At 40.6% G+C, this 25,868-nt stretch overlaps 1 protein-coding gene across 1 annotated transcript in view; it reads left to right on the forward strand.

The window, feature by feature from the left end:
- LOC126251952 (dolichyl-phosphate beta-glucosyltransferase) overlaps positions 1-25,868 on the forward strand; it is a 118,791-nt gene that overhangs the window by 25,600 nt on the left and 67,323 nt on the right. The window contains exon 3 of the mRNA XM_049952718.1: positions 16,437-16,636. Within this exon, the coding sequence (XP_049808675.1) occupies positions 16,437-16,636 (200 nt within the window). The remainder of the gene's footprint in view (positions 1-16,436; positions 16,637-25,868) is intronic.

Consider the following 25,868-nt stretch of genomic DNA (forward strand, 5'->3'; position numbering starts at 1 on the left):
TAGCAGTGGAGCTATTATTGAAGACAGTGCTGCCAAAACAGCGTTACTAAACACAGCTTTCCAAAATGCCTTCACAAAGGAAAACGGAGTAAATATTCCAGAATTCAAATCAAGAACAGCTGCCAATATGAGTAACGTAGAAATAAATATCCTCGGAGTTGTGAAGCAACTTAAATCATTTAATAAAAGCAAGTCTTCTGGTCCAGATTGTATACCAATTAGGTTCCTTCCAGAGTAGCTGATGCAATAGCTCCATACTTAACAATCATATATAACCATTTGCTCGACGAAAGATTTGTCCCCGTCCGTCTGTGGAAAGTTGCACAGATCACACCAATATTCAAGAAAGGTAGCAGGAGTAATCCACTAAATTATACGCCCATATCATTAGTGTCAGTATGCAGTAGGATTTTGGAACATATATGTGCTTGAGCATTATTAATTACCTCAAGGAAAACGGTCTATTGACACACAATCAGTACAAATTTAGAAAACATCATTCTTGTGAAACACAACTAGCTCTTTATTCACATGAAGTGTTGAGTGCTATTGACAAGAGATTTCTGATTGATTCTGTATTTCTTGATTTCTGGAAGGCTTTTGACACTGAACCACATAAGAGACTTGTAGTGTATTGTGTACTTACGGAATATCGTCTCACTTATGTGACTGGATTCGTGATTTCCTGTCAGAGAGGTCACAGTTTATAGTAATTGACGGAAAGTCATTGAGTAAAACAGAAGTGATTTCTGGCATTCCCCAAGGTAGTGTCATTGGTCCTTTGGTGTTCCTTAACTATATAAATGATTTGGGAGACAATTTGAGCAATCCGTCTCAGGTTGTTTGCAGATGATGCTGTCATTTATTGACTAATAAAGTCATCAGAAGATGAAAACAAATTGCAAAATGATTTAGAAAAGATATCTGTATGGTGCGAAAATTGGCAGTTGACTCTAAATAACGAAAAGTGTGAGGTCGTCCGCATGAGTGCTAAAAAGAATCCGTTAAACTTCAGTTACATGATAAGTCAGTCAAATCTAAAGGCCGTAAATTCAACTAAATACTTAGGAATTACAATTATTAACAACTTAAATTGGAAGGAACACACAGAAAATGTTGTAGGGGAGGCTAACCAAAGACTGCGTGTTATTGGCAGGCCACTTAGAAAATGTAACAGATCTACTAAGGAGGCTGCCTACACTACGCTTGTCCGTCATCTTTTAGAATACTGCTGTGCGGTGTGGGATCCTTACCAGACAGGACTGACGGAGTACATCGAAAAAGTTCAAAGAAGGGCAGCACGTTTTGTATTATCGCGAAGTAGGGGAGAGAGTGTCACTGAAATGATACAAGATTTGGAGTGGTCATCATTAAAACAAAGACGTTTTTTGTTACGGCGGAATCTTCTCACGAAATTCCAATCACCTACTTTCTCCTCCGAATATAAAAATATTTTGTTGACACCGACCTGGGTGTTCATTCTTCCCGCGCTATACGAGACTGGGATAATGGAGACTTGTGAAGGTGGTTTGATGAACCCTCTGCCAGGCACTTAAATGTGATTTGCAGAGTATCCATATAGATGTAGATGTAGATTTGCGGCAATACTTGGTTGAAAACCTGCATCCCTTTTAGTAATAAAATCAAAACAATTTGGAGTATTGGTAAAAGGAAAACAGGGCAACCGAGAGCATAGGAAGACTGTATTTCTAACAACACAATCCTAGAATAATGATGTTCAGGCTAAAACTTCAGTCTTCTTGTGAAACATGTGATGCCCCATGTTCAGGAACTGCTCTGATACAACTGATTTATCAGGTTGCCCCAGCTGCGTATGGTGATGGTGTTCAAACTGTTGCATCCTTGAGCCCCCGTTTCGCGATGTACATCTAGCGGTTACAGAGGTCAAGGATCACACTTTATCATTAATTATACCACAAACTAATATCTCCAATTACAGTAACATTTTCAGCAAGTACACCAAGTCCTTTCATCCATACATGAATTTTTTCATCATTACTAACTTTTCTACAAGAGCGTGTGTACAATGTAAATGGCATATGACTATAAACATAACTAGTGCTACTTCGGGTCTTCGGGTCAATTCCACAATGCCAAGTCTTGTAGGCTATGACATCTCGATCGGCGAACGATTCAAGTTCAGGAAGAGAGGCGTTCTCACAACGAATAATAGCTAGGGTAAACCAACCACTATCAGAATTTCCAGTAGTGACATCCAGTGTAAAGTTAACCCTGCAGCCGCAGAAGAATATAGGTCCATTTAAGATTACTGCTTGAGCCGATCGAGATGTCATGGCCTACAAGACTTGCATTGTGGAATTGACCTGAAGACCCGATGTAGCCCTAGTTATGTTTATAGTAATATGCCATTTACATTGTATACACGTTCTTGTAGAAAAGTTAGTAATGATGAAAAAATACATGTATGGATGAAAGGACTTGGTGTACTGGCTGAAAATGTAACTGTAACTGGTGATATTACTCTGTGCTATAGTCATTAATAAAGTGTGATCCTTGACCTTTGTAACCGCTAGATGTACATCGCAAGCCAGGGGTTCAAGGATGCAACAGTTTGAAAAAATTCGAAAACATAGTGCCGCACTGCCCGCTGAGCGCCTAGTGAGTCGGTGACGCAACCCGACTTGGCTCGGCACAGTAGGATACGCATGCTACTAGTTTTACTACAGCATGTGTACGGGATAACTCTCTCCCTCTGGTGCCCTCGGAGTCTAAGTCCATTGTCAGCGCGTTACGTAATGAAGTTCACTGCTCCCTATGTAAGTGGATAGTGCATGCCAGTGGAACCATTCCCCCCTGAAGAAAAAGTTATCTTTGCCCCTGAGGTGCAAAGTGATATCTGTTTTGAGATGTGTGTTTCAACATATCAGCCTAATATAAGATTTCACAAATTGCCATGGGACCTTATATATGCCGTGGAATGGTGTCCCACAGGGTTCAGTCTTGGGTCCCTTATTGTTATTAATATATATATTAATGACTTGCCACTCTGTATTCATGAAGTTGATCTGAACACATCAAATTCTTCAATTTTGCTGATATATATGAGACATTTAATGTTGTGACTTGTGATGATTCTTTCTTTTCTTGGAGACATGCTGCCAAAATATGGCAAGAAGGCCATTGCAGTGGTGCCTCTGCATCTTCATTTACTTCCCTACATTAAACTTGCTTTGATCAGAATGCCATGGTGTACTAAAGATATAAAAAATATCTTGTGAACAGAAAAGGGAAATGTATCTTGTAGCTAGGAAGAGTAATGATCCAGAAACAGTACACCATTGTAAAAACTAGTGCACTATAATAAGATTTAAAAAAAAAAATTCCACAAGTGTGTACATGATATCTGAGATTAGCATATCTGATAATAAAACTAAAACAATTAAGAGTATTGTTAAAAGGGAAACAGGGCAACCGAGAGTGCAGGAAGACTGTATTTCTAACAATCTCAATGAAAAGAACAAACTCAATGACAAGAAGTCAGAAGTAGAAAACCAATTTTAATAATCATTTATTAAGTGTTGTAGAGAAAATAGGATCCAGCTATTCATTAGAAAATGCTAGGCAGTATATAGAGGAGGCAATACCTGTGCAATTTGATAAAATTGAAATACAACCCACCTGTACTACTGAAATCAGGATAATAATAAACTCACTCAAAAGTAAAAGCTGACATCGAATTGATGGCATTTCCAACATAGTACTAAAAGATTGTTCCCAGCAGATAAGTAGGATTCTCATCCACATATGTATAGCTCACTGAAACAGGGCACTTTTCCAGATAGACTGGAATACGCTATTGTTAAACCATTGCGTAAAAAAATGGGACAGATTTAATGCTAACAACTACTGCCCAGTGTCACTTCTGACAGTTTTATTAAAAATTCTTGAAAAAGTAATGTATTCAAGAGCAGCAATACATATCTGTAAAAATCAAGTACTAACAAAATGTCAATTTGGTTTTCAAAATGGGTTTCCAACAGAAAATGCTACGCATGCTTTCACTGATCAAATATTAAATGCGTTGAATAACTGTGATCTCTCAAAGGCTTTTGACTGTGTGAATCATGTAATTCTTCTAGATAAGCTTATGTATTGTGGTATGAGTGGGACAGTGCACAAATGGTTTAATTCGTATTTAATTGGAACAACACAGAAGGTTGAAATTAATAGTACAGATAGTCTGCAAAAATCAGCAGAGTCCTCTCACTGGGGAAAGTATCAAGAATGGTGTCCCACAGGGTTCAGTCTTGGGTCCCTTATTGTTCTTAATATATATATTAATGACTTGCCACTCTGTATTCATGAAGATCCAAAGCTAGTTCTTTTTGCTGACGATACAAGTATAGAATCACATCCAACAAACAAGAATCAGCGGAGGAAATTGTAAATAGTGTCTTTCAGAAAATTATTAAGTGGTTCTCTGCAAATAGACTCGCACTAAATTTTGAGAAAACACTGTCGATTCAATTCTGTACAGCAAATGACATACCACTATTGATAAATATAGACTATAAACAGAAGTCTGTTGCTAAGGCCGAATTTTCAAAATTTCTGGGTGTGTGCGTTGATGACAAATTGAATTGGAAGAAACACATTGATGATGTTGTTGCAAATTTTGGTGATAAACATATCAGTCAATTAGCCTACTATGCCTATTTTCATTCATTGCTTTCATATGGCATTATATTTTGGGGTAATTCATCATTAGGAGAAAAAGTATTCATTGCGCAAAAGTGTTTAATCAGAATAATAGCTGGAGCCCACCCAAGATCACCTTGCAGACATTTATTTAAGGAACTCAGGATATTGACAGTACCTTTGCAATACATACATTCACTTATGAAATTAGTTGTTAATAACCCATCCTAATTCAAAAATAACAGTGAGGTGCGTAACTACAACACTAGAAGAAAGTATGATCTTCATTATTCTGGGTTAGATCTGTCTTTGGCACAGAAAGGGATCAACCACGCTGCCGTAAAAATCTTTGGTCATTTGCCAAATAGCGTTAAACATCTGACATTTAGCCAACCAACATTAAAAAACAAATTAAAAGAATTTCTGAATGACAACTTCTTTTACTCAATATATGAATTTTTAAATATGATGTAGTAGCCGTAAATAATAACAACAACAATAATAACAATAATAATAATAATTATTATTATTATTATTTTGTGTAAAGAAAACTTACATTAAAGTGACATGTTCCACATCATTATGAAATGTCGTATTCATGATCTGTGGAATAAGTATTAATGTATGTATGTATATGTGTGTATGTATGTAATGCATTGTGTATCTGACTGACAGAATGACCGCTTTGTTGGAACACTTTTCTTTGAGGTATGCAGCTCACTCGGCAGACTTGTTATCAGAGACCATATGTGCTCCACATACCAGAGAGTGTAGACATTTCCACATAGTACTTAGTGATGACAGGTTCTGGCCTGTAAATAGTAGGTTGGTGCTTAAATTCCTAGAATTTTTGCTTTTCATGTTGGTATTTTAGTTGCTATGTGTTTGTTTATCGATTGTCATTTTTTATTTGTAGTTCATTGGTGCTAATTGAGATTACATTTTATCATTTGGAGAAAGTGAGTGGAGCTGCGGATGCTAGAAAATGGAGTTCCAAGTGGAGAATTAGAACAGTTCCAACTTATTCTTCTGTTTGAGTTTAATAGATGAGTGACAGCAGCAGAGGCAGCCAGAAACATTTGCACTGTTTATGGAGATAATGCCATTTGACAGAGTATGGCAAGAAAATGGTTTTCTGATTTTAAGGAGGATCATTTTGACACTAGTGACTCTCCACGTTCGGGAAGACCTTCAGGATTTGAAAATCGTTTTAAACACTTTAATCATCAATGATCCACATCAGTGTAATCGAGCACTGGCAAATGTGATGAAATGTGATCATTCTACCATCATGCGACAATCGCATGCAATGGGGAAGGTACAAAAATCGACTGCATGGGCACTGTATGTCCCTAAGCCAAACTCACAAAAATCAGCCTTCGGTCATATTATGTGCATCTCTGCTTGCTCGTCCTCAATTGGCTCATGAACAACTCCAACTGTTCCCTTCCTGTATCACTGCTGGTGACAAGAAACGGAGTCTATATGCTAACATGTAGGAAAAGAAAGAAATGAATGAGTCCAAACAAAGCAGCAATTCCACATACAAAGATCTACATGCATGCATGAAAGGTAACGTTATGCATATCATGGAAAAGCGACAATGTGTGGTGTACTATGACTTGATTCCCCACATGTAACCTTTACTGCTGACATTTATTGTTTACAAATGAGACGTCTTGTGGATGCAATCCAAGAACAACAACGAGGAAGACTGTGTGAAATGATGCAACTCCATGGTAACACTCGCATGCATTCTGCAAAAACACTATACAGAAGTTGGGTTGGGAGTCATTTGCACCCACTTTATTCACCTGACCTTACACCATCAGATTTTCACATTTTCTGATCTCTACCAAGCAACAGTCAAGGAATTTCCTATCTGCATGAAAATTTACTCCAAATGTGGTGACAAGTTCTTCATCTCAAAATCAAGAGATTTCTGCAATCACAGAATCAAAAAGTTACCACAACATTGCCAGACTGTTGTAAATAGTGAAGGAGAATATATTATTGATGACTAAAGTCTCAATTATGTGTATCCGTTGTGTTTATTAAACTTACGGAAAACTGCTAAGAACTTGTGCACCCCAGTACAACTCTGTGTTAGTCAGTTTCTGGTAGACACTATGTTCCAGGGTATTGTGGCACCCAGGAATGGTAAGCTGCCATCTATTTTTTCACTTCCATAGTGAACTGAATATTCAGATGGATTGGGTTCAAATGCTGGAGAAATATAGGTAATGTCTCTGTTCTGTGTGGCCACACCACAAATGAATTGTCTACATGCCGTCAGAAACAGGAAGGTTGGAGACTTTCTGACTACAGTCTTCCATAAAGTAGTTGCCACCATGGGAGACAAGGTCTTCTCCTGGTGAAATTGTCCACTTCTTCAGAATAATGATTATTGACTAGGAAATAGAATGAAGTAAGCACATGTTTAAACAGTGCCACAATATCTTTCTCAAACTTGCTGCTGATGGTAAGCTCCAGTTCTGTAGAGGTACTTTCATAAATGAAGAGACTACTTGAAAGCTAACCAAAAGATCCAATGGTTGTAGTTGGAATGTCTTCAGGTGTCCTATGAAGTCCTCTGAATTCTGGATATGTCATTATTTGTTGGTGAACTTGAGAAGTGTATTTGCAACAAGTTCATTGGGAAAGCCTGAAAAGTCAGATCTGGCACCTCTACTGGGAGGAGATGGCCAGTGACAGACGTGAATTTGACAATGTCTTTGCGACTGCTGTTATAATTAAGCGATGGGCAAGTGCAGTCCTAGTGGAAGAGAGGGTACCTTATATGTGATGGGAACTGCACATGGTGTCCATTACTATCACTGTATCTGAAGATCTCTTTGAATGTCTCTGCTGTATTCTGGGATTGGGTAGGTAGCGGTACCTGGAACTAAACAGCATGCTAAGGTTCACCAAATGGCAAAGTACACTCTTCTTGAGACCCAAATGCAAAGAAGAAAATGCATCACATTGGTTTTGTTGGTCGAGAAAGGTCTGAACTTTGCACCAACATCTGGGCAACTCCAATCCAACTTGTGAAAAGCTAGTGTAGAGCAGGAAATTTCAAAACTTCCCAGTGACATTGCAGAATAGATTTGGAGGGATACCTGCTGGATTTGAACCTGAGCCCCATATAAAAACTTTAATATCGTTTCAGTCGTAAGGAAAGCTCTGGAAGACTTGAGAGCAGACCAAGACCTCGTGTCTTTTATCTACTGATGAAGGGAAAGCCACTGCCCTTCTCTCACGGATGACTACAACAGCAAGATAGAGGCTTTGCTCGATGACCCTGCATATCGCTAGCTAAGAGAGAATCCGATTGGCAAGCTTCAGAGAAAATCTTTAGACCTTCTCAAGAAGAGTTCTGTTCCAACAAATGTAATCGAGGGCCTGCGCCAACATGCTGCAGTTTCCTCTAAACTGTATGGCCTGCCAGAGATTCATAAGGAAGGGTCTCCTCTTTAGCCTAGTAGTAAGCAACATTATAATGCCTACCTGTTTCCTGGCTAAACGTCTTACTTCACTGATGGGACCTCTCATTGACAAATGTGACAATTACATCTGGAATTCAGAGGACTTCATAGCATGACCAAAGACCCTCAGACTACAACTGTCAGATCATTTGGTTAGATTTGATGTTGTATCTTTATATTTGAAAGTATCTCTGTAGGACTCATTAGAGCTTATGAGCAGCAAGTTTGAGAGAGACAGTGTGCCATTGTTTAAACACATTCTTACCTCAATCTACTTCTTACTCAATATCCTGTACTTTGAACAAATGTTCGGTGACACTGTAACAAGTCCCCTGTCTCCCATGGTGGCTAACTATTTTATGGAAGACCTTGAGGTAAAACCTTTGCAGTTGGTGAGTCTCTAACTGTTCTGATGGTGTGTAGGCAATATATTTGTGGTTTGCCCCCCCTGGAATGGAGACATTACCTGTGTCTCTTCAGCATTTGTACTCTCTTCACATGAATATTCAGTTCACAATGGAAGTGAAAACAGATCATAGCTCTCGTGGTTAGAAGAAAAGCTATCACTACAGTGGTACTTAGCGTCTACCACAAACCAACTCAAACAGAGTAATATTTGCAGGTCACAAGATGTCATCACCCTGCACAGGGTGCTAGTACCTCATTCTCTCTGGTACATAAAGCACATGTGGTCTCAGATACCAACAGTCTGCTAGGTGAGTTGCGTCTCCCAAAGAACAATGTTACATTACAGCAGTTATTCTGTATTACAGTGAGTGCCAATTATATTATAAAATAACCCAAAGCATTAACATTGTGGGCTTCTATGAAGACACTTTACTGTAGTATAGAAAGAGTTGCCTAAACATCATACGAGTGCTATCCAGAAAGTAACAGACATTTTTGTGTATTGCAGCAATGGGCGGAGCTACAGCTGCCATCTTGGTGCCATAACATTCCTACACTAAGTACACATCCAGCACTGGTAGTGAGTGGTCTGTGTCCCTGCTACTGTGCTTTCTGTGATGTGTTAAAATGTGCACTGCAATTGAAAATACTGCCACTTGTGAGGTGCATTCTGCAATTAGGTTTTTGTTTGCAAAAAACTGCAAACCAGTTGAAATTTATTGTGACTTTTGATTACAGAAGTTTCACGACATTTTCTCCAAAATTGACAGAGATTTAGTGCATGAAACTGTGCTGGAGAGTCTTGGTTACCAAATATTTTCTGCTCGGTGAGTTTCCAAAATCCTAATGGAAGACCACAAAAAATAGTGTGTGTTGCAGCAATGACCTTCCTTGAAGATTATGAGAAAATTGTCAGAGAATTGTTGATCATATCGTAACTGGGGATGAGACTTGGGTGAAGCATCTCAGTTGTTAAAGGAAAAGGCAGTCGATGGAATGAAATGCACAAATTCTCCCAGAAACCAAGGCTGTGTTCGCAATTTCTGTCAGCTAGAAAGATCATGGCCACTGTATTTGGGACTCAAATGGAGTGATTCTCATTGATTTCCTTGGATGTGGCACAACAATTAACTTAGTTAGGTATTGTCAAACACTAACAAAGTTAAAGCAGGTGATATAAAACAAGCGTCGCGGAAAACTTACTCACACAAAAGTTTAGTTGTTTTCATGACAATGTGTGTCCACAATGGCCAATTGTACCGAAGATATCCTAATGGTTTTTGGCTAAGAGGTGTTTGATCATCCACAATACTGCTCGGATTTGGCATTGAGCAACCGCCACCTCTTCCCAGCAGTGAAGACATGACTCACTACACAATGATTTGGTAGTGATGCTGAACTGCATGCCGGTATAAACCAGTGGTTGCAATTGCAGATTTCTGTAATAATGAAATTTGGTTTTTTCGTATTGCTAATTTTTTATTTCAAATTACCTGTCTCATTCTGGATGGCCCTCATGTTTTAAGTTGATCTGGTAAGTTGTTGAATATACGTGTACTGTGTACCCTATCTGAATCCGTTTTGCACTAACGTTAATCCCATGATGATTTTGTAGAGGCTGTTTTGTCCTGGTACTATATTCTTGCTTCTCTCTGTTTTTGAGAAAAGAAAAATATTGATAATCACACATTCTAACCACAGCAGCTGCAGAGAGGGGTCATGTATGTGTAAGGTGTGCTTGCTTGTGTGACTGTGTTTGTTCTCTTTTCTTTTCCGAAGAAGGCTTTGGCTAAAAGCTAAGTGTGTAACACTCTTTTAGTTATACCTGTCTGCAATTCAGTATATATCTATTGTGAAATGGTTGCCAAAGTATGTTTTCTTGAGAACTCTCTGCAAGATGTTCTAGAACTAACACCAGACAGAATTATTATAAATTGCTTCTGTAGTCTACAAAATATTGTCCTTGAGAATCAAGTTTCCTCCAAAAATTTATCTACCGTAACTCATTAGTGAGAGGAAATATGTGGAATAAACTAGTTTCTTCAGTTTTAGATCTCCTAAAGCAGTGATGATGCGATATTGTAAATGCAGGTAAACTAAAGTGCTTAATTAATTGTGATTTTTCCATTTAGGGTTGTGACTTATATCTAGTAACAAAAACTTGGGAAAAAATTGCATAATATCAACAATATGCTTGCAAATACACTTCTAGATTAGATTAGATTCAGTTTTCGTTCTGGAGACCAAAAATGAGATGATTCTCATGGGTGTGGAACTTGTCTGAAAGTATAACATACAAACATTAAACATTTGAATATAACACTGACTACCCTGATCATTTGTTAAGAGATTGTCGAAATAGGTGAATACAATGCGTTAAACTGGAACAGCTGATATTTACAGAAGTAACACGGTGTCAGAATGAAACATTGTAATGCACTATTAATAAACTTATCATACACAAAATACCTAATCTTGACTGTTGTGACCAACTGCTGTCAAAACTGAAATCTAAGAGCTATTTTTACTTAAGCTGGGTTAACAATCTCTGTGAAGATATTCATCTGTGGAGTTTGCCACTGGATAACATTGTGTAAGTCTCACAATATTCCACCCGTACAACTGTTCAGCAACTTCACTTTATGGTATTTGCTGTCGTCACTGTTGCAAGACATGACTGATGTTAATCGCACAGCAATGTCGAAATTTATCAGGCCAGGAGCAGTAAATACAATTGCGCGTTGAAGTGCTCACAGTTGGATGAAAGCGGTGCTTCTGTGATGAAAGTTGAAAGAAATTTGTACAGTGTGCTGTGTCTGGTCATGAATCCGGAAGTTCTTGTTTCCCTTTTTTAATTTAACAGCAACCAGTGCTGGATTCCAGGCAGTGCTTGATTGAAACACTGCACCCCTGTTGACCAGATTGTCTGCCATACAGATATGTATGACCTCCTTAAAAGTGCAATCTCAGAATGACAAAGCTGAGCATAAAACCTCAGCCATCTTGTAAAACGTGATGCCCCACGGTCAGACAGGGTTCTGCAGTCACTTATTTATAGGATTGGTCCAAGCATATATGATGGCATTCAAATACAACATTCTTGCATGGTTCAACATGTCTATCCAATATAAGATTTCCCACATTGCCGTGGGTGAAGTAACACTGTTCACGTGTACGTCGCACTTCACATGGCGTAGACCGGGACCGTGCCCTAGGCATGCTCGAGGTTAACTGACTGGGCACGGCCCGTGCTGCCTGAGTTGTTGTTGTTGTTACGCTGGCAGAGGTCGCGTCCGAATTCTCGCGTGCCCTCTGGTGGACGGGACTCTACTTGCGGCAACTACCGTCCGTGATGCGCCGTGCTGATGTGCACCTCCCGCGATCTTTCTGGTGGCTACTGCACTCCTCCTCCTTCGGGGGGCGAAGCCACTGTGATCCACTGCATCGGAAGGTGGAGCGTCGGGCAGGAGCGATGACCTCCACATCCATTGGAAGGCCGGAGTCGAGGGGATCTGCCAACCCTCGAGCCGGAACCTTCGAATACGGCTGGAAGTGACCCCACACGAAGAGACCCCCGTCGTCCCACCACCGGAGCCCGGGACAGAATGGGCGACAAGCTGTCGAACTCCGGATCCCGTTCCACCTCGGGAGTGGCAAGACCCAGTGGCGGGGACGATGGGGAAGGGGCGACCAAAGGTGAACCAGCCTCCTGAGAAACCGGGCCTGCGACGGGGGCCGGCTCTCGCTGGGGCATCTCGAACTATGGCGATGCTGGTGCTGGAGCGACTGGAGGCTGCCAAGGTGGAGAACCATCGCAGTGCGGCAGAGTCACAGCGGGGAGAGGCGGTAACGTCCCCTGAGAATCCAACACGGGTGCCGGCAATGGGGAAGCCGGTGTCCGAGAGGTCGGAGGGTGGGTGCCCAAACGTGGATGTAGCTGATTTTGGTGACGACGTACCACCCGGTCCCCTGCCTGCAAGGTATAGAGGCGGCGGCCATTTCGGCGCAGGACCACCGCCGGTATCCAATGTGGATTGCAACCAAACCCACGTGCCCAGACCGACATACCCAGTGGAAAGCCAGGTACCCCGTTTTGCGAAGACTGGCGAGGACCAGGCCGGAGAAGGTGCAGCAGAGTCCTAGGTTGGCGCCCATGGAGGAGCTCTGCGGGGCTGCGTTCGCCCATTGGTGTGGTCCGGTATGCCGTCAGGAAAAACGTCAATGCCTCCTCCGCAGGAAATTCGTGCACATACTTTTTCATCTGCGTCTTAAATGTGCGCACCATGCACTCGGCTTCCCCATTCGATTGTGGATGGAAGGGGGGAGAGCAAACGTGCCGAATACTGAAGCGCCTACAAAAATCCTGGAAGGTCTGCGAAATAAACTGCGGTCCATTGTCCGAGACCAGGGTGATTAGCAGACCTTCCACAGAAAAGATTTTTGCTAGTGCCTTGATTGCAACTTCTGAAGTGGTTGAGGAGCAGCGAACCACATATGGGAATCGGGAATAAGCACCAATGACAATGAGCCAAAAGCCATTGAGAAACGGGCCCGCAAAATCGATGTGAACACGTTCCCTTGCTTGGGTTGCCGGCGGCCAGGAAGAGAACGCTGCCCTGGGAGATGCCTGTTGGCTCGCACACTGGGAACAGGCGGCCACCAAGTGCTCAATTTCTCTGTCAATACCGGGCCAGTGCACATGTCTGCGAGCCAAGGTTTTAGTACGGGAAACACCCCAGTGCCCCGCATGTAATAACGTGAGGACCTCCCTTCGTAAACTTGCTGGAACAACCACGCGAGGAGCTATGTCATCGGTAGCCAGAAGGAGAACTCCTTCCAAGACCGAGAGGCGGTCTCATAGAATAAAATAATTACGAAGAGGGTCCGAGGCCCGGCCTGGAGGGCGGGATGACCACCCCTGCTGAATGAGGCGAACTACTTGCCGGAGAACCGGGTCAGCTGCCGTTTCCCTGGCGACGCGCGAACTAGTGATCGGGAAGCCATCAACCGCTTGGCGGGACGCCACATCCAAATGAAAACACATAATTTCTTCTCGATCGAACTTAGGATCTGGGCCCACCGGAAGACGGGAAAGAGCGTTGGCATTGGCATGCTGTCCGGTAGGGTGAAAATGAATGTCATAATGGTACTTAGAGAGGAACAAGGCCCAGCGCTGTAGTCTGTGAGCCGCCCTATCCGGAATTTGAGAGGCGGGGCCAAATAACGATATTAACGGCTTATGGTCAGTGATTAACTGAAACTTCGTGCCATACAAGAAAGGGTGAAACTTGGTAACAGCGTAGACAATGGCCAAAGCCTCTTTTTCCACCTGGGAGTAATGGGCCTGCGCGGGACTAAGAGTTTTAGACGCAAGCGCCAGTGGTTGCTTGGAACCATCTGTGTTGCGATGGGCCAGGACCGCCCCCACCCCATACTGCGAAGCATCGGTAGCCAGGACCAACGGCTTATGAGGGTCAAAAGTAGCCAAACAAGGCGCTGACGTGAGGAGGCCCTTCAACGGGGTGAACGCTCGGTCGCATGCATGCGACCAATCAAAAGGAACACCCTTGCGCCCTGGGAATTAACCGGTGGTAATAGGCTATCTTGCCTAAAAAAGCTTGTAACTCTTTCAGCGAAGCGGGCCGAGGAAGGTCGACGATACCTTGGACCAAACTTCCTAGTGGCTGGACGCCGTGCTGAGAGATGGTGTAGCCCACATACTCAATGGACGGTTGGAAGAAGTTTGACTTATGCAGGTTGCAACACAAGCCCACAGACCTGAATTTGAGAAAGAGGGTGCGAAGGTTGTGCAAGTGTTCCTTCGTGCTGCGGCCTGTGACAATTATGTCATCCAGGTAATTAATACAATGAGGGATTGTCGACGTGACGTGCTCAAGATAATGCTGGAAGATCGCCGGGGCACTGGATATTCCGAAGGCCAACCGCTGATATTGGTAAAGGCCAAACGGGATGTTGATGACCGCCAGCCGTTTGGAGTCCTCATCAAGTGGTATCTGATGATAAGCCTCTGAAAGATCGATTTTTGAAAAATATTGGCCTCCCGCCACGGCGGAGAACAATTCATCAGCACGAGGCAAAGGATAGGTGTCCACCACCAATTGGGAATTAATGGTGGCCTTGAAATAGCCACAAAGACGTAATTTTCCCGAGGGCTTCCTTACAATAATGAGGGGCGAAGCCCACTCACTAGAAGAAATGGGAAGAACGACCCCTAGGGCTGTCAGTCGGTCTAGCTCTTCCTTTACCTGAGGGCGTGGCTACTGCAGTGGGATCTTATATGAACCAAATTTTCTAAGGCCAAGATTGTCTGACCAAACATAACAAATTCCTAACTTTTTCTGGTGGATAAAATCATAGTTGATGGCATGTCTCTAGAGAATTCTTTCTAATCTTGAAGCTATACCACCACAATACAGCAAAAAGGTAATTGCAGTGGGTGCCTCCGCATCTTCATTTACTTCCCTACACTGCTTATGTGTCTATTCTCTGTGGGATGCATGGAATATGATTAATGTATTTTAATGTTATTCTTCTCTTGGGGTTTTGATACAGATTTTATTGAAACAAAGTCAAAAGCATTCTCAATATTTATGAATCCCTAATTCGGTGATAATTGATACTCATTGCTCCACTATATGAGTTCATGACTTCCAAGTTGGCCATTGAGCAATATCTGTTCCTTAAGCTAATTTATTATAGACTGATTAAAATCCAATGTTTTTTTATGCGGTTGGTGATAATTTTACTAAATATCAAGTTCTTTATGGAAAGGAGGTTGATAGGTGTTTAATTTTTGTTTTGTCTTATCTGTATTCTTTTTGGCGAATATAATCATCACAGTTTAGTTCAATTTCTGATCTCTTTGTTATAAGAATTACTTATGAGAACTGACATGGAATTTGGCTCTGAACAGCACCAAGTTATCACCCCCCGCCCCCACACCACCACCACCACCACTGCTGACATGCTTTATAAGATTTTAACAATGCAAAAAATGCAAGGTACTTTGTTACGATAGTCAGATAAATATATGTATAATTAAAATTATATTTTTACAGAAACATAATTACATCAATACATCTTACTAGTTGCCTGGAAATGTCTGGCATAGTTACAGTCTTCAAAGATAAATATAAAATGTATACATTTAATAATAGTTCTTCTTTAAACTTAAAGTATATTTTAAATACTTCAAGATGGAATTTGCAAACATATTTAGATAGTCTGTGTTGATCATACAGAGATAGAATTTTAGCATAAAAATATGTGTAAGTTACGATATATGAGATTTTATACATCAGATAACAAATTATAAGGTATTGACAGTAGATACAAGAAGTTATATTATTCACAATACTGTATCAACTATTACATTAAAAGTGTGGATCGAGTAGTAAACTAAAAGTGTCTTGATTCCATACATTACAACCTCCTTGAAATGTTTTAAGGTATGAAAAGTGTAGTACAGAATGCACATATTTTACATGATACGAATCACAATACTTGTTACTTTGTAACATTAACTGAATTTTTCACCGGTGCTTGACACCACATGACAACAATATTAATTAGGAAACACTTTCCTGATGAGGGTTGAATAACACTGAGGCAGTTTTTTGTTCTACTAATTTTTATTTGTATGTACTAGTTTTCAGCTTATTAGGCCATCTTCAGATAACTTTCCTGATGGTCTGCAAAACGTTACTTATTTTATCGTGAACTTGCTTTTCTATTTAATATTGAACAACTTTAATCAAAGAGATTAGTAACAGACGTGACACTATGATAAAATATGGTATGTTATTATTTAGTTGTAATTTTATTCTTTTCCTGTTCCAGTTCCACCAATGCTTGATGAATGTTTGGACTTCCTTGAAAAACGAAACGGAAATTTCAAGTATGAAATTATAGTTGTTAGTGATGGAAGTACTGATGACACTGTTTCTGTTGCATCGCAATACACTAAAAAATTTGGATCAGAGAAAGTCCGAGTATTAAAGCTTGTTAAAAATAGGGGTAAAGGAGGTGCAGTACGGTTGGTAAGGAAGTTCATTTATGGCATATTGCATTTAGTATTATTGTTTCATAAGGGCCCATCTTTACTGTATTAACTACCAATTGTATTACACAAGAGAGAAACAAATCATTTGCATAAAAAGAGTAGAAAATATGGACAGTTGAAACAGAACTCTAAATTACATACTGATAAGCGAGGCCTTGCTGTGCTGGTACTGCGAACGGCTGAAAGCAAGGGGAACTACAGCCGTAATTTTTCCCGAGGGCATGCAGCTTTACTGTATGGTTAAATGATGATGGCGTCCTCTTGGGTAAAATATTCCGGAGGTAAAATAGTCCCCCATTCGGATCTCCGGGCGGGGACTACTCAAGAGGACGTTGTTATCAGGAGAAAGAAAACTGGCGTTCTACGGATCGGAGCGTGGAATGTCAGATCCCTTAATCGAGCAGGTAGGTTAGAAAATTTAAAAAGGGAAATGGATAGGTTAAAGTTAGATATAGTGGGAATTAGTGAAGTTCGGTGGCAGGAGGAACAAGACTTTTGGTCAGGTGAATACAGGGTTATAAATACAAAATCGAATAGAGGTAATGCAGGAGTAGGTATAATAATTAATAAAAAAATAGGCGTGCGGGTAAGCTACTACAAACAACATAGTGAACGCGTTATTGTGGCCAAGATAGACACGAAGCCCACGCCTACTACAGTAGTACAAGTTTATATGCCAACTAGCTCTGCAGATGATGAAGAAATTGATGAAATGTATGATGAGATAAAAGAAATTATTCAGATAGTGAAGGGAGACGAAAATTTAATAGTCATGGGTGACTGGAATTTGAGTGTAGGAAAAGGGAGAGAAGGAAACATAGTAGGTGAATATGGATTGGGGCTAAGAAATGAAAGAGGAAGCCGTCTGGTAGAATTTTGCACAGAGCATAACTTAATCATAGCTAACACTTGGTTCAAGAATCATAAAAGAAGGTTGTATACATGGAAGAATCTCGGAGATACTAAAAGGTATCAGATAGATTATATAATGGTAAGACAGAGATTTAGGAACCAGGTTTTAAATTGTAAGACATTTCCAGGGGCAGATGTGGACTCTGACCACAATCTATTGGTTATGAACTGCAGATTAAAATTGAAGAAACTGCAAAAAGGTGGGAATTTAAGGAGATCGTGACCTGGATAAGCTGACTAAACCAGAGGTTGTACAGAGTTTCAGGGAAAGCATAAGGGAACAATTGACAGTAGTGGGGGAAAGAAGTACAGTAGAAGAAGAATGGGTAGCTCTGAGGGATGAAATAGTGAAGGCAGCAGAGGATCATGTAGGTAAAGAGACGAGGGCTAGTAGAAATCCTTGGGTAACCGGAGAGATATTGAATTTAATTGATGAAAGGAGAAAATATAAAAGTGCAGTAAATGAAGCAGGCAAAAAGGAATACAAACGTCTCAAAAATGAGATCGACAGGAAGTGTAAAACGGCTAAGCAGGGATGGCTAGAGGACAAATGTAAGGATGTAGAGGCTTGTCTCACTAGGGGTAAGATAGATACTGCCTACAGGAAAATTAAAGAGACCTTTGGAGAAAAGAGAACCACTTGTATGAATATCATGAGCTCAGATGGAAACCCAGTTCTAACCAAAGAAGGGAAGGCATAAAGATGGAAGTAGTATATAGAGGGTCTATACAAGGGCGATGTACTTGAGGACAATATTATAGAAATGGAAGAGCATGTAAATGAAGATGAAATGGGAGATGCGATACTGCGTGAAGAGTTTGACAGAGCATTGAAAGACCTGAACCGAAACAAGGCCCCGGGAGTAGACAACATTCCACTAGAACTACTGACTGCCTTGGGAGAGCCAGTCCTGACAAAACTCTACCATCTGGTGAGCAAGATGTATGAGACAGGTAAAATACCCTCAGACTTCAAGAAGAATATAATAATTACAATCCCAAAGAAAGCAGGTGTTGGGACAGATGTGAAAATTACCGAACTATCAGTTTAATAAGCCACAGCTGCAATATACTAACACGAATTCTTTACAGACGAATGGAAAAACTGGTAGAAGCGGACCTCGGGGAAGATCAGTTTGGATTCTGTAGAAATATTGGAACACGTGAGGCAATACTGACCTTAAGACTTATCTTAGAAGAAAGATTAAGGAAAGGCAAACCTACGTTTCTAGCATTTGTAGACTTAGAGAAAGCTTTTGACAATGTTTACTGGAATACTCTCTTCCAAATTCTAAAGGTGGCAGGGGTAAAATACAGGGAGCGAAAGGCTATTTACAATTTGTACAGAAACCAGATGGCAGTTATAAGAGTCGAGGGGCATGAAAGGGAAGCAGTGGTTGGGAAGGGAGTGAGACAGGGTTGTAGCCTCTCCCCGATGTTATTCAATCTGTATATTGAGCAAGCAGTAAAGGAAACAAAAGAAAAATTCGGAGTAGGTATTAAAATCCATGGAGAAGAAATAAAAACTTTGCGGTTCGCCGATGACATTGTAATTCTGTCAGAGACAGCAAATGACTTGGAAGAGCAGTTGAACGGAATGGACATTGTCTTGAAAGGAGAATATAAGATGAACATCAACAAAAGCAAAACGAGGATCATGGAATGTAGTCGAATTAAGTCTGGTGATGCTGAGGGAATTAGATTAGGAAATGAGACACTTAAAGTAGTAAAGGAGTTTTGCTATTTGGAGAGCAAAATAACTGATGATGGTCGAAGTAGAGAGGATATAAAATGTAGACTGGCAATGGGAAGGAAAGCGTTTCTGAAGAAGAGAAATTTGTTAACATCGAGTATAGATTTAAGTGTCAGGAAGTCGTTTCTGAAAGTATTTGTATGGAGTGTAGCCATGTATGGAAGTGAAACATGGACGATAAATAGTTTGGACAAGAAGAGAATAGAAGCTTTCGAAATGTGGTGCTACAGAAGAATGCTGAAGATAGATGGGTAGATCACATAACTAATGAGGAGGTATTGAATAGAATTGGGGAGAAGAGGAGTTTGTGGCACAACTTGACTACAAGAAGGGATTGGTAGGTAGGACATGTTCTGAGGCATCAAGGGATCACAAATTTAGCATTGGAGGGCAGCGTGGAGAGTAAAAATCGTAGAGGGAGACCAAGAGATGAATACACTAAACAGATTCAGAAGGATGTAGATTGCAGTAGGTACTGGGAGATGAAGAAACTTGCACAGGATAGGGTAGCATGGAGAGCTGCATCAAACCAGTCTCAGGACTGATGACCACAACAACAACAACAACAAAGCAAGGTCCAGCATGGAATAATGACAGTATTATGAGAAGCATTGATTGCAATTTACCATATAGTGGAGACGTTGGGTGACAGACAGGCATAACAAAAGGACTACTAACCAAATGAGCTTTCGGCCAAAAGGCCTTCTTCTGAACGAGACAACATACAAACACGTTCATGCAAATGCAACTCACATGCACATGACAACTGTCTCTTGCTGCCAGTCTAGTGTGAATGGGTGTGTGTATGTTGTCTAATTCAGAAGAAAGCCTCTTGACCAAAAGCTCACTTGTTTAGTTGTCATTTTCTTGTGCCTATCTGCAACTCATCATCTCCACTTTGTGGTGATTAGCCATCTATTCTTTTCGTATTATTGTCATAATTATAAGAAATGTTGATGACAATCACTATAGTGTCTTTATGTAATATTGATGACACCTTCAGCTATATTTATAGGCTATATTTTATTTGTAATCAGTTTCGGTGCTATGTTACATTTTTTCAGGCCTCTCTATGATACTGAGTAATCATATGGATATTGAGTAGCCATTGTTAATGTCTCATAGGGTGGGCTTTTCAAGCTCACATTCCCACCCAGGAGGCAGCACGATTGGGCATGGCCACAGGTGGGTAGGGCGAGCAAACAGTTGATGTACGAGCATTCTTGCAGGTGGTCCATAGCCCGCACAACCTAAGTGCAGTGGCCATGCGCATGTGGGGAGGGGTGGCCAGGCAGCTTGTCTATACTTGGAACACATGCACTAGGGCCATCTGGCATGTAGCTTACAGTACCGCTCCTGCCCAAGGGTGTGATGAGAGGCATCCTGTGCCTGTGGGGCAGCATCTGAGCAGCCTGTGATGAAGGGTACAAAAAATCGATAACTGCTATGTTGAATCTCTTTTGATGCTGTGATGTGAACTATGTAGCACATCAACAGCATATAAATACAGCTGAATGTACCATCCCTACTACACAAAAATATAGTCCCGAGACATACTGTAAATGGATGTGTGGAGATCACTTTAGCAATCTGATCCACAAGCACAATCAGATTACTGAGTAATTGAAAGTTCTTGTTGTACATGCATGGAACTTAGAGTATTGGAGCTAAAAGCATATATTCTTACTAAAATCACTATTACGATGAACTTCCAATAATTCTTATCTGTTTATTCCACTGTAGGAAACACACGTGACTATGTTTCACAAAGCTCATTCAATAGTTCACATTGATTATTTGCTTACAGCTCTTGTTTAGAGTGGCAACAAAATGCTCCTTGTACCACGTGTGGTGAAATGGGAAATGAGCTCTGATGGCTTAGATGCTTTCAGTTAATTTCACTGTGTTCTGAAAAATGTTATACTCAGAATGTGGACTGCAAATGGTAGGTTCAGTCACTGGAATGCTCGCTGACTCTGTAACTTTCCTTCATCTGCTGTGTAAAATCACAGGAGGTAATCATTACAGCACGGAAACTCTGTAACCAGTGGCAACTGTTGTATAAGAGCACAAGAGCATGTGAACACCCCAACTTTTGACGCCTTGTGGATTTATTGATTGTTTTTCTTTGAATGCTGTTAAACATAATATAGATGTGGTAATCTAAAATCCATGGCATAACTCTGCCGTGCTATGCTACATTGCTACTCCTCAAGGTTCCATGAAATTTGGCATCAGAGTCACGAACACACCATTAGTTGTGCAAGTTTTAAGGAGCTTTTATGTATGCACAATTGGTGTGATGTAATTGCCTTATGGACCAGATACATATGGATTTGATAACTGATGTGCACAGCTTATGACAAGCACAGGTAGCCCTTACCACTCAACTACAAGTTTGTGTCAATGCCATCAGGTGGTATCACATTGCAGTAGACTTTGCCTCTGTTTGTTTGGTATAAATCCTGTTAGGAAGTAGCACACTCCTCAGATGTGTCAATTCACTCACTATATAATGAAATTAGATTGGACATCAGTATATGTTAGAGTTATACTGATAGAAAAACCTATTTTGTGGGATTCTGAATGAGATATAGTGTATTAAGTTTTGGATTTTATAATGCAGTGATTCATTTGAGGTGCTGTGAACCATTATGCACGCCATCGTTAATTGTGAGACTGTAGCATTTATTCATGCTTCCGACATCTGTTGGTATTACGGTGGATTAGGTCTATCTGTGCTACAAGCCAACAGTGTATAAGATAAGCATGACTACAAGCAAACACATAATGAAGAAGTGCATAATAAGCATAAGATGTGTGGGTGCAATGTTCGAATGTCTAATTTTCAACCCGGAAGTTAATTTGTCAACTAATACATACACATGTGTTAGGGATCTTGTACATTTGTCTGAGAAAATAAAAAGTATGAAAACTCCCACTTTCACAAAAATGTGAACGGGAGATTAGCGAAGGCTTAAACATTATTTTGTTCGTGCCCTAAACTGTATTTAATTGTGTACCAAACAACAAAATTAAAAAAAATGCTTTCTTTTTTTTCAGACAAGTTACATATATTATTATTATTATTATTATTATTGTAGGCAGTGGCTCTAGTTGTATAAATTTCTTGATAAGCTCTTGGTGCTCAGTTCCTTCTTGAGCTAAGAACATGGGGAAGTTCTTGGTTTAGCCGAGACCAGTGGCCATTTGTACAGCCGTTCAAACATACTGTAGCTATGTCACAGTATATTAAGCAGGGTTTGAACAACCTGGAGCTGGCACCCAAGCAGATTTTTTAAATTGACTAATTCCTCTTGCAAAAGAACTTAATTGGGCTGAAATTAACGCTCAACTAATAGCACCATGTGTATGTGCACCTTTTGCATTTTACATGCAAAAACAGTCACTCGTAACTACCTCCGGACTGGAGCGAGATTGGTGGTTCAAATTTTTTCCACTGGTCTGTCGGACCTTGGTCTAATGTAAATTTTAACCATTTAAAAAAATCTTCTATTGTGTGGATTTTATGTGGGAAAAAAAAACACTTTTTTCTGGAAGATTTTTGAAGTGCACCACTTCTTTACTTTAAATGTGTATGAATTGGTTCAAACGTTACACAGAGGTAGATAAATGGATAAAGTCATTTTTTTTAAATCCAGTAATCTTTATCTGTTGTTGAGATATGATGGCTTAAAGTCAAGCTAAATGTAGCACCTAAAGTTCTGCCTTGGGCAGAGTTAGGGGTGTAAAACAAAGAAAATATCTTTTTGATTTATCTATCAGCTGTAAAGGTGTTTAAATCAAACCATTTTGATATATTCACTCTTTTTTATGTGTGAATGGTTTAAAATAAATAAAAAATGCATTCTTATTATGAAATTGAATACTTACTTTCAAAAATCTAGCTCCATTTGGATTTTACATGTAAAAAAACACTTTTGTGAGGTTTTTTTATGTGTGCCACTTCTGTGTTTCAGACTTATGCGAATTTGTTCAAATTGTGTAACAAGGTAGGCAAATACTTGTAGTTAATGGTCATCCAGTTGTTTTGTGATAGCCTTATTCATTGCCACGATATAAGCAACATGGTTTGGAAGACAATAAAAATACCTGTACTGGAGCAGTTGTTGCCTGAGTGAACAAATGTCTACATTGGTTGCCAATCTGTGGCAGTCTAATGTCAAAATTATGGTAGAGTAAAAGTTGGGAACGAGAATGAAAAATGCTCCCCCCAAAAAGGCGAATATGCCTTGGGCAGAGTTGGGGGTGTAAAACAAAGAAACTATCTTTTTGATTTATCTATCAGCTGTAAAGGTGTTTAAATCAAACCATTTTGATATATTCACTCTTTTTTATATGTGAACTCTATTTCCTCAGTGCAGTGAGCTCTATTAGACCTACCCCCTGTTACCTGTATGATGAGGGCTGTGACAGCAAATAGACAGAAATTTATGTACTTTTAGAGAGAGGGATGCATTCACAGTAAGAAGTATCCGAGAGTGGTGGTGCGTCTGTAATAGGAAGTATTCTAGATTAGGAATACTAAACTTTAACGACATGTTGTGTCATGTTACATGATATGACTAACGCCATGTTAGAAGACACGATGGTATATGGTGTCATGTATATGGTTCATGACATCATGTCTCATGTTAACGATGTAGTAAAAGATAGATTGCTGTTTACTGTAAAGAATACACATAAAGCTGCAGACAGGCACAATTAAAAGACACTTACATAAAGCTTTCATCCACAGCCTTCATCGGTAAAACACACACACACACACACACGCACACAAACACACAAGGAAAAAAAAGGAGCAAGAAAGGAGAGGAACAGGGAAGTGTAGGCGGGTGCATCGGCTGAGGGCTGAAAATAAACAAGGTGGGGGATGAGGTTGGGAGGAGATGATAGGACATAAGGGATATGAACTGTTGGCTGGAGAATGTGGAGACAGTATTTTACCATAGATTGTGGCCAGTATAGTTACAAGAGCAGAGAATGTGTTGTAAGGGTAACTGCCATATGTGCATTGGTGGTGGAGAGAAGGATGTCGATGGCTCGGGTAGTGAAGCAACTATTGAAATCAAGTGTGTTAAGTTCAGCTGCATGCTGTGTTCACAGGGTGGTCTACTTCGCTCTTGGCTTCAGTTTGGTGCTGGCTGTTCATCCTGGTGGGTAGCTGGTTATTAGTCATGCCAATATAAAAAGCTGTTCAGTGATTGCAGCAGAACTGGTAAATGATATGGCTGCTTTCACAGGTGACCTGGCTCCTGGTGGGGTAGGACAAACCTGTGACAGGACTGGAATAGGAAGTGCTGGGTGGGTGGATTGGGTAGGTTTTGCGCCTGGATATTCCACAGGGATATGATCTTTGTGTCAAGGGGTTGGGATTGGGAGTGACATAGGGATAGACTAGGATATTGTGGAGGTTGGTTGAGTGACAGAACACCACTTGGGAAGTATCTCAGGTGGGATGAACCTCATTTCAGGGCATGATGATAGATAATCAAAGCCCTGGTGAAGGATTTGGTTCAGTTGTTCCAGTCCAGGGTTATGAAGGGGAGACTCCTTTGTGGCTGGTTCTTGGGGTGATGGGAGAATTGGGGGTGCGAAGGGAAATGGCACAGTAGATCTGTTTGCGGATTATGTCTGAGTAATAGTGCCTGTCTGTGAAGGCCTTGGTGAGACCCTCAGCATATTCAGCAAGGGAGTTTTTTTCACTGCAGATATACTGTCCCCAGGTGGCCAGGCTGTGAAAGAGGTTTTTTTTTGTGTGAATGGGATGACAGCTGTCAAAATGAAGGTACTGTTGGTGAGTGGTGGTTTTAATGTGGACAGAGATGTGGAATGAGTCATCAGATAAGTGAACAGACAGATTCAGACACAACCTCCATAAGTTATATCCAACCTGCTGACTTCCTACTGCTGTCTCAGGGCATCACTGTCCAACCTCTATTGTATCCACAGTGTTCCCCTTCGTCCACACTACACGTCAACTAAACCATGCATAGCTGACTTCTTCAATTTGCCACATTCCCCAAAACTCTCTACCAACTGTCCACCAAATCCAGAGCCAAAACATTCCCATAGCACTGTTGTTAACCGTTCCACCAAAACCCTCAGCTCCACAGAAGTTTCAGTCCTATCCAAAGGCCTCACCTTTAGGCCTACAACCAAATTTAACCATGCTGGACTTGTCAATGACGTACTCTCTATAAAATGACTTTTATCTTAATAATATGAATATTCATATATGTGTTTGGAGAGAGAGAGAGAGAGAGAGAGAGAGAGAGAGAGAGAGAGAGAGAGATTGATTTTTGATTGAGATTTTTACTTTAAGTCGTAACTGGTACCTGAATTTTGGTTGCTGCCTCCTTGAATGATCTTCTGCACCAGTTGGTGACGTATTACAATTTGGAGGAAGTTATTGTTCTTTAAGGTTTAAAATACAACTCTGTTAGTTACTTGGCTGTATTGCGGACAGCTTTGAGCCCAAGTTTTTGTAGCTTTTCATACCTAAGGGACCACTGTTGTAAGT

The sequence above is a fragment of the Schistocerca nitens genome, chromosome 4, assembly GCF_023898315.1.
Source record: "Schistocerca nitens isolate TAMUIC-IGC-003100 chromosome 4, iqSchNite1.1, whole genome shotgun sequence".
NCBI classification, from domain to species: domain Eukaryota; kingdom Metazoa; phylum Arthropoda; class Insecta; order Orthoptera; family Acrididae; genus Schistocerca; species Schistocerca nitens.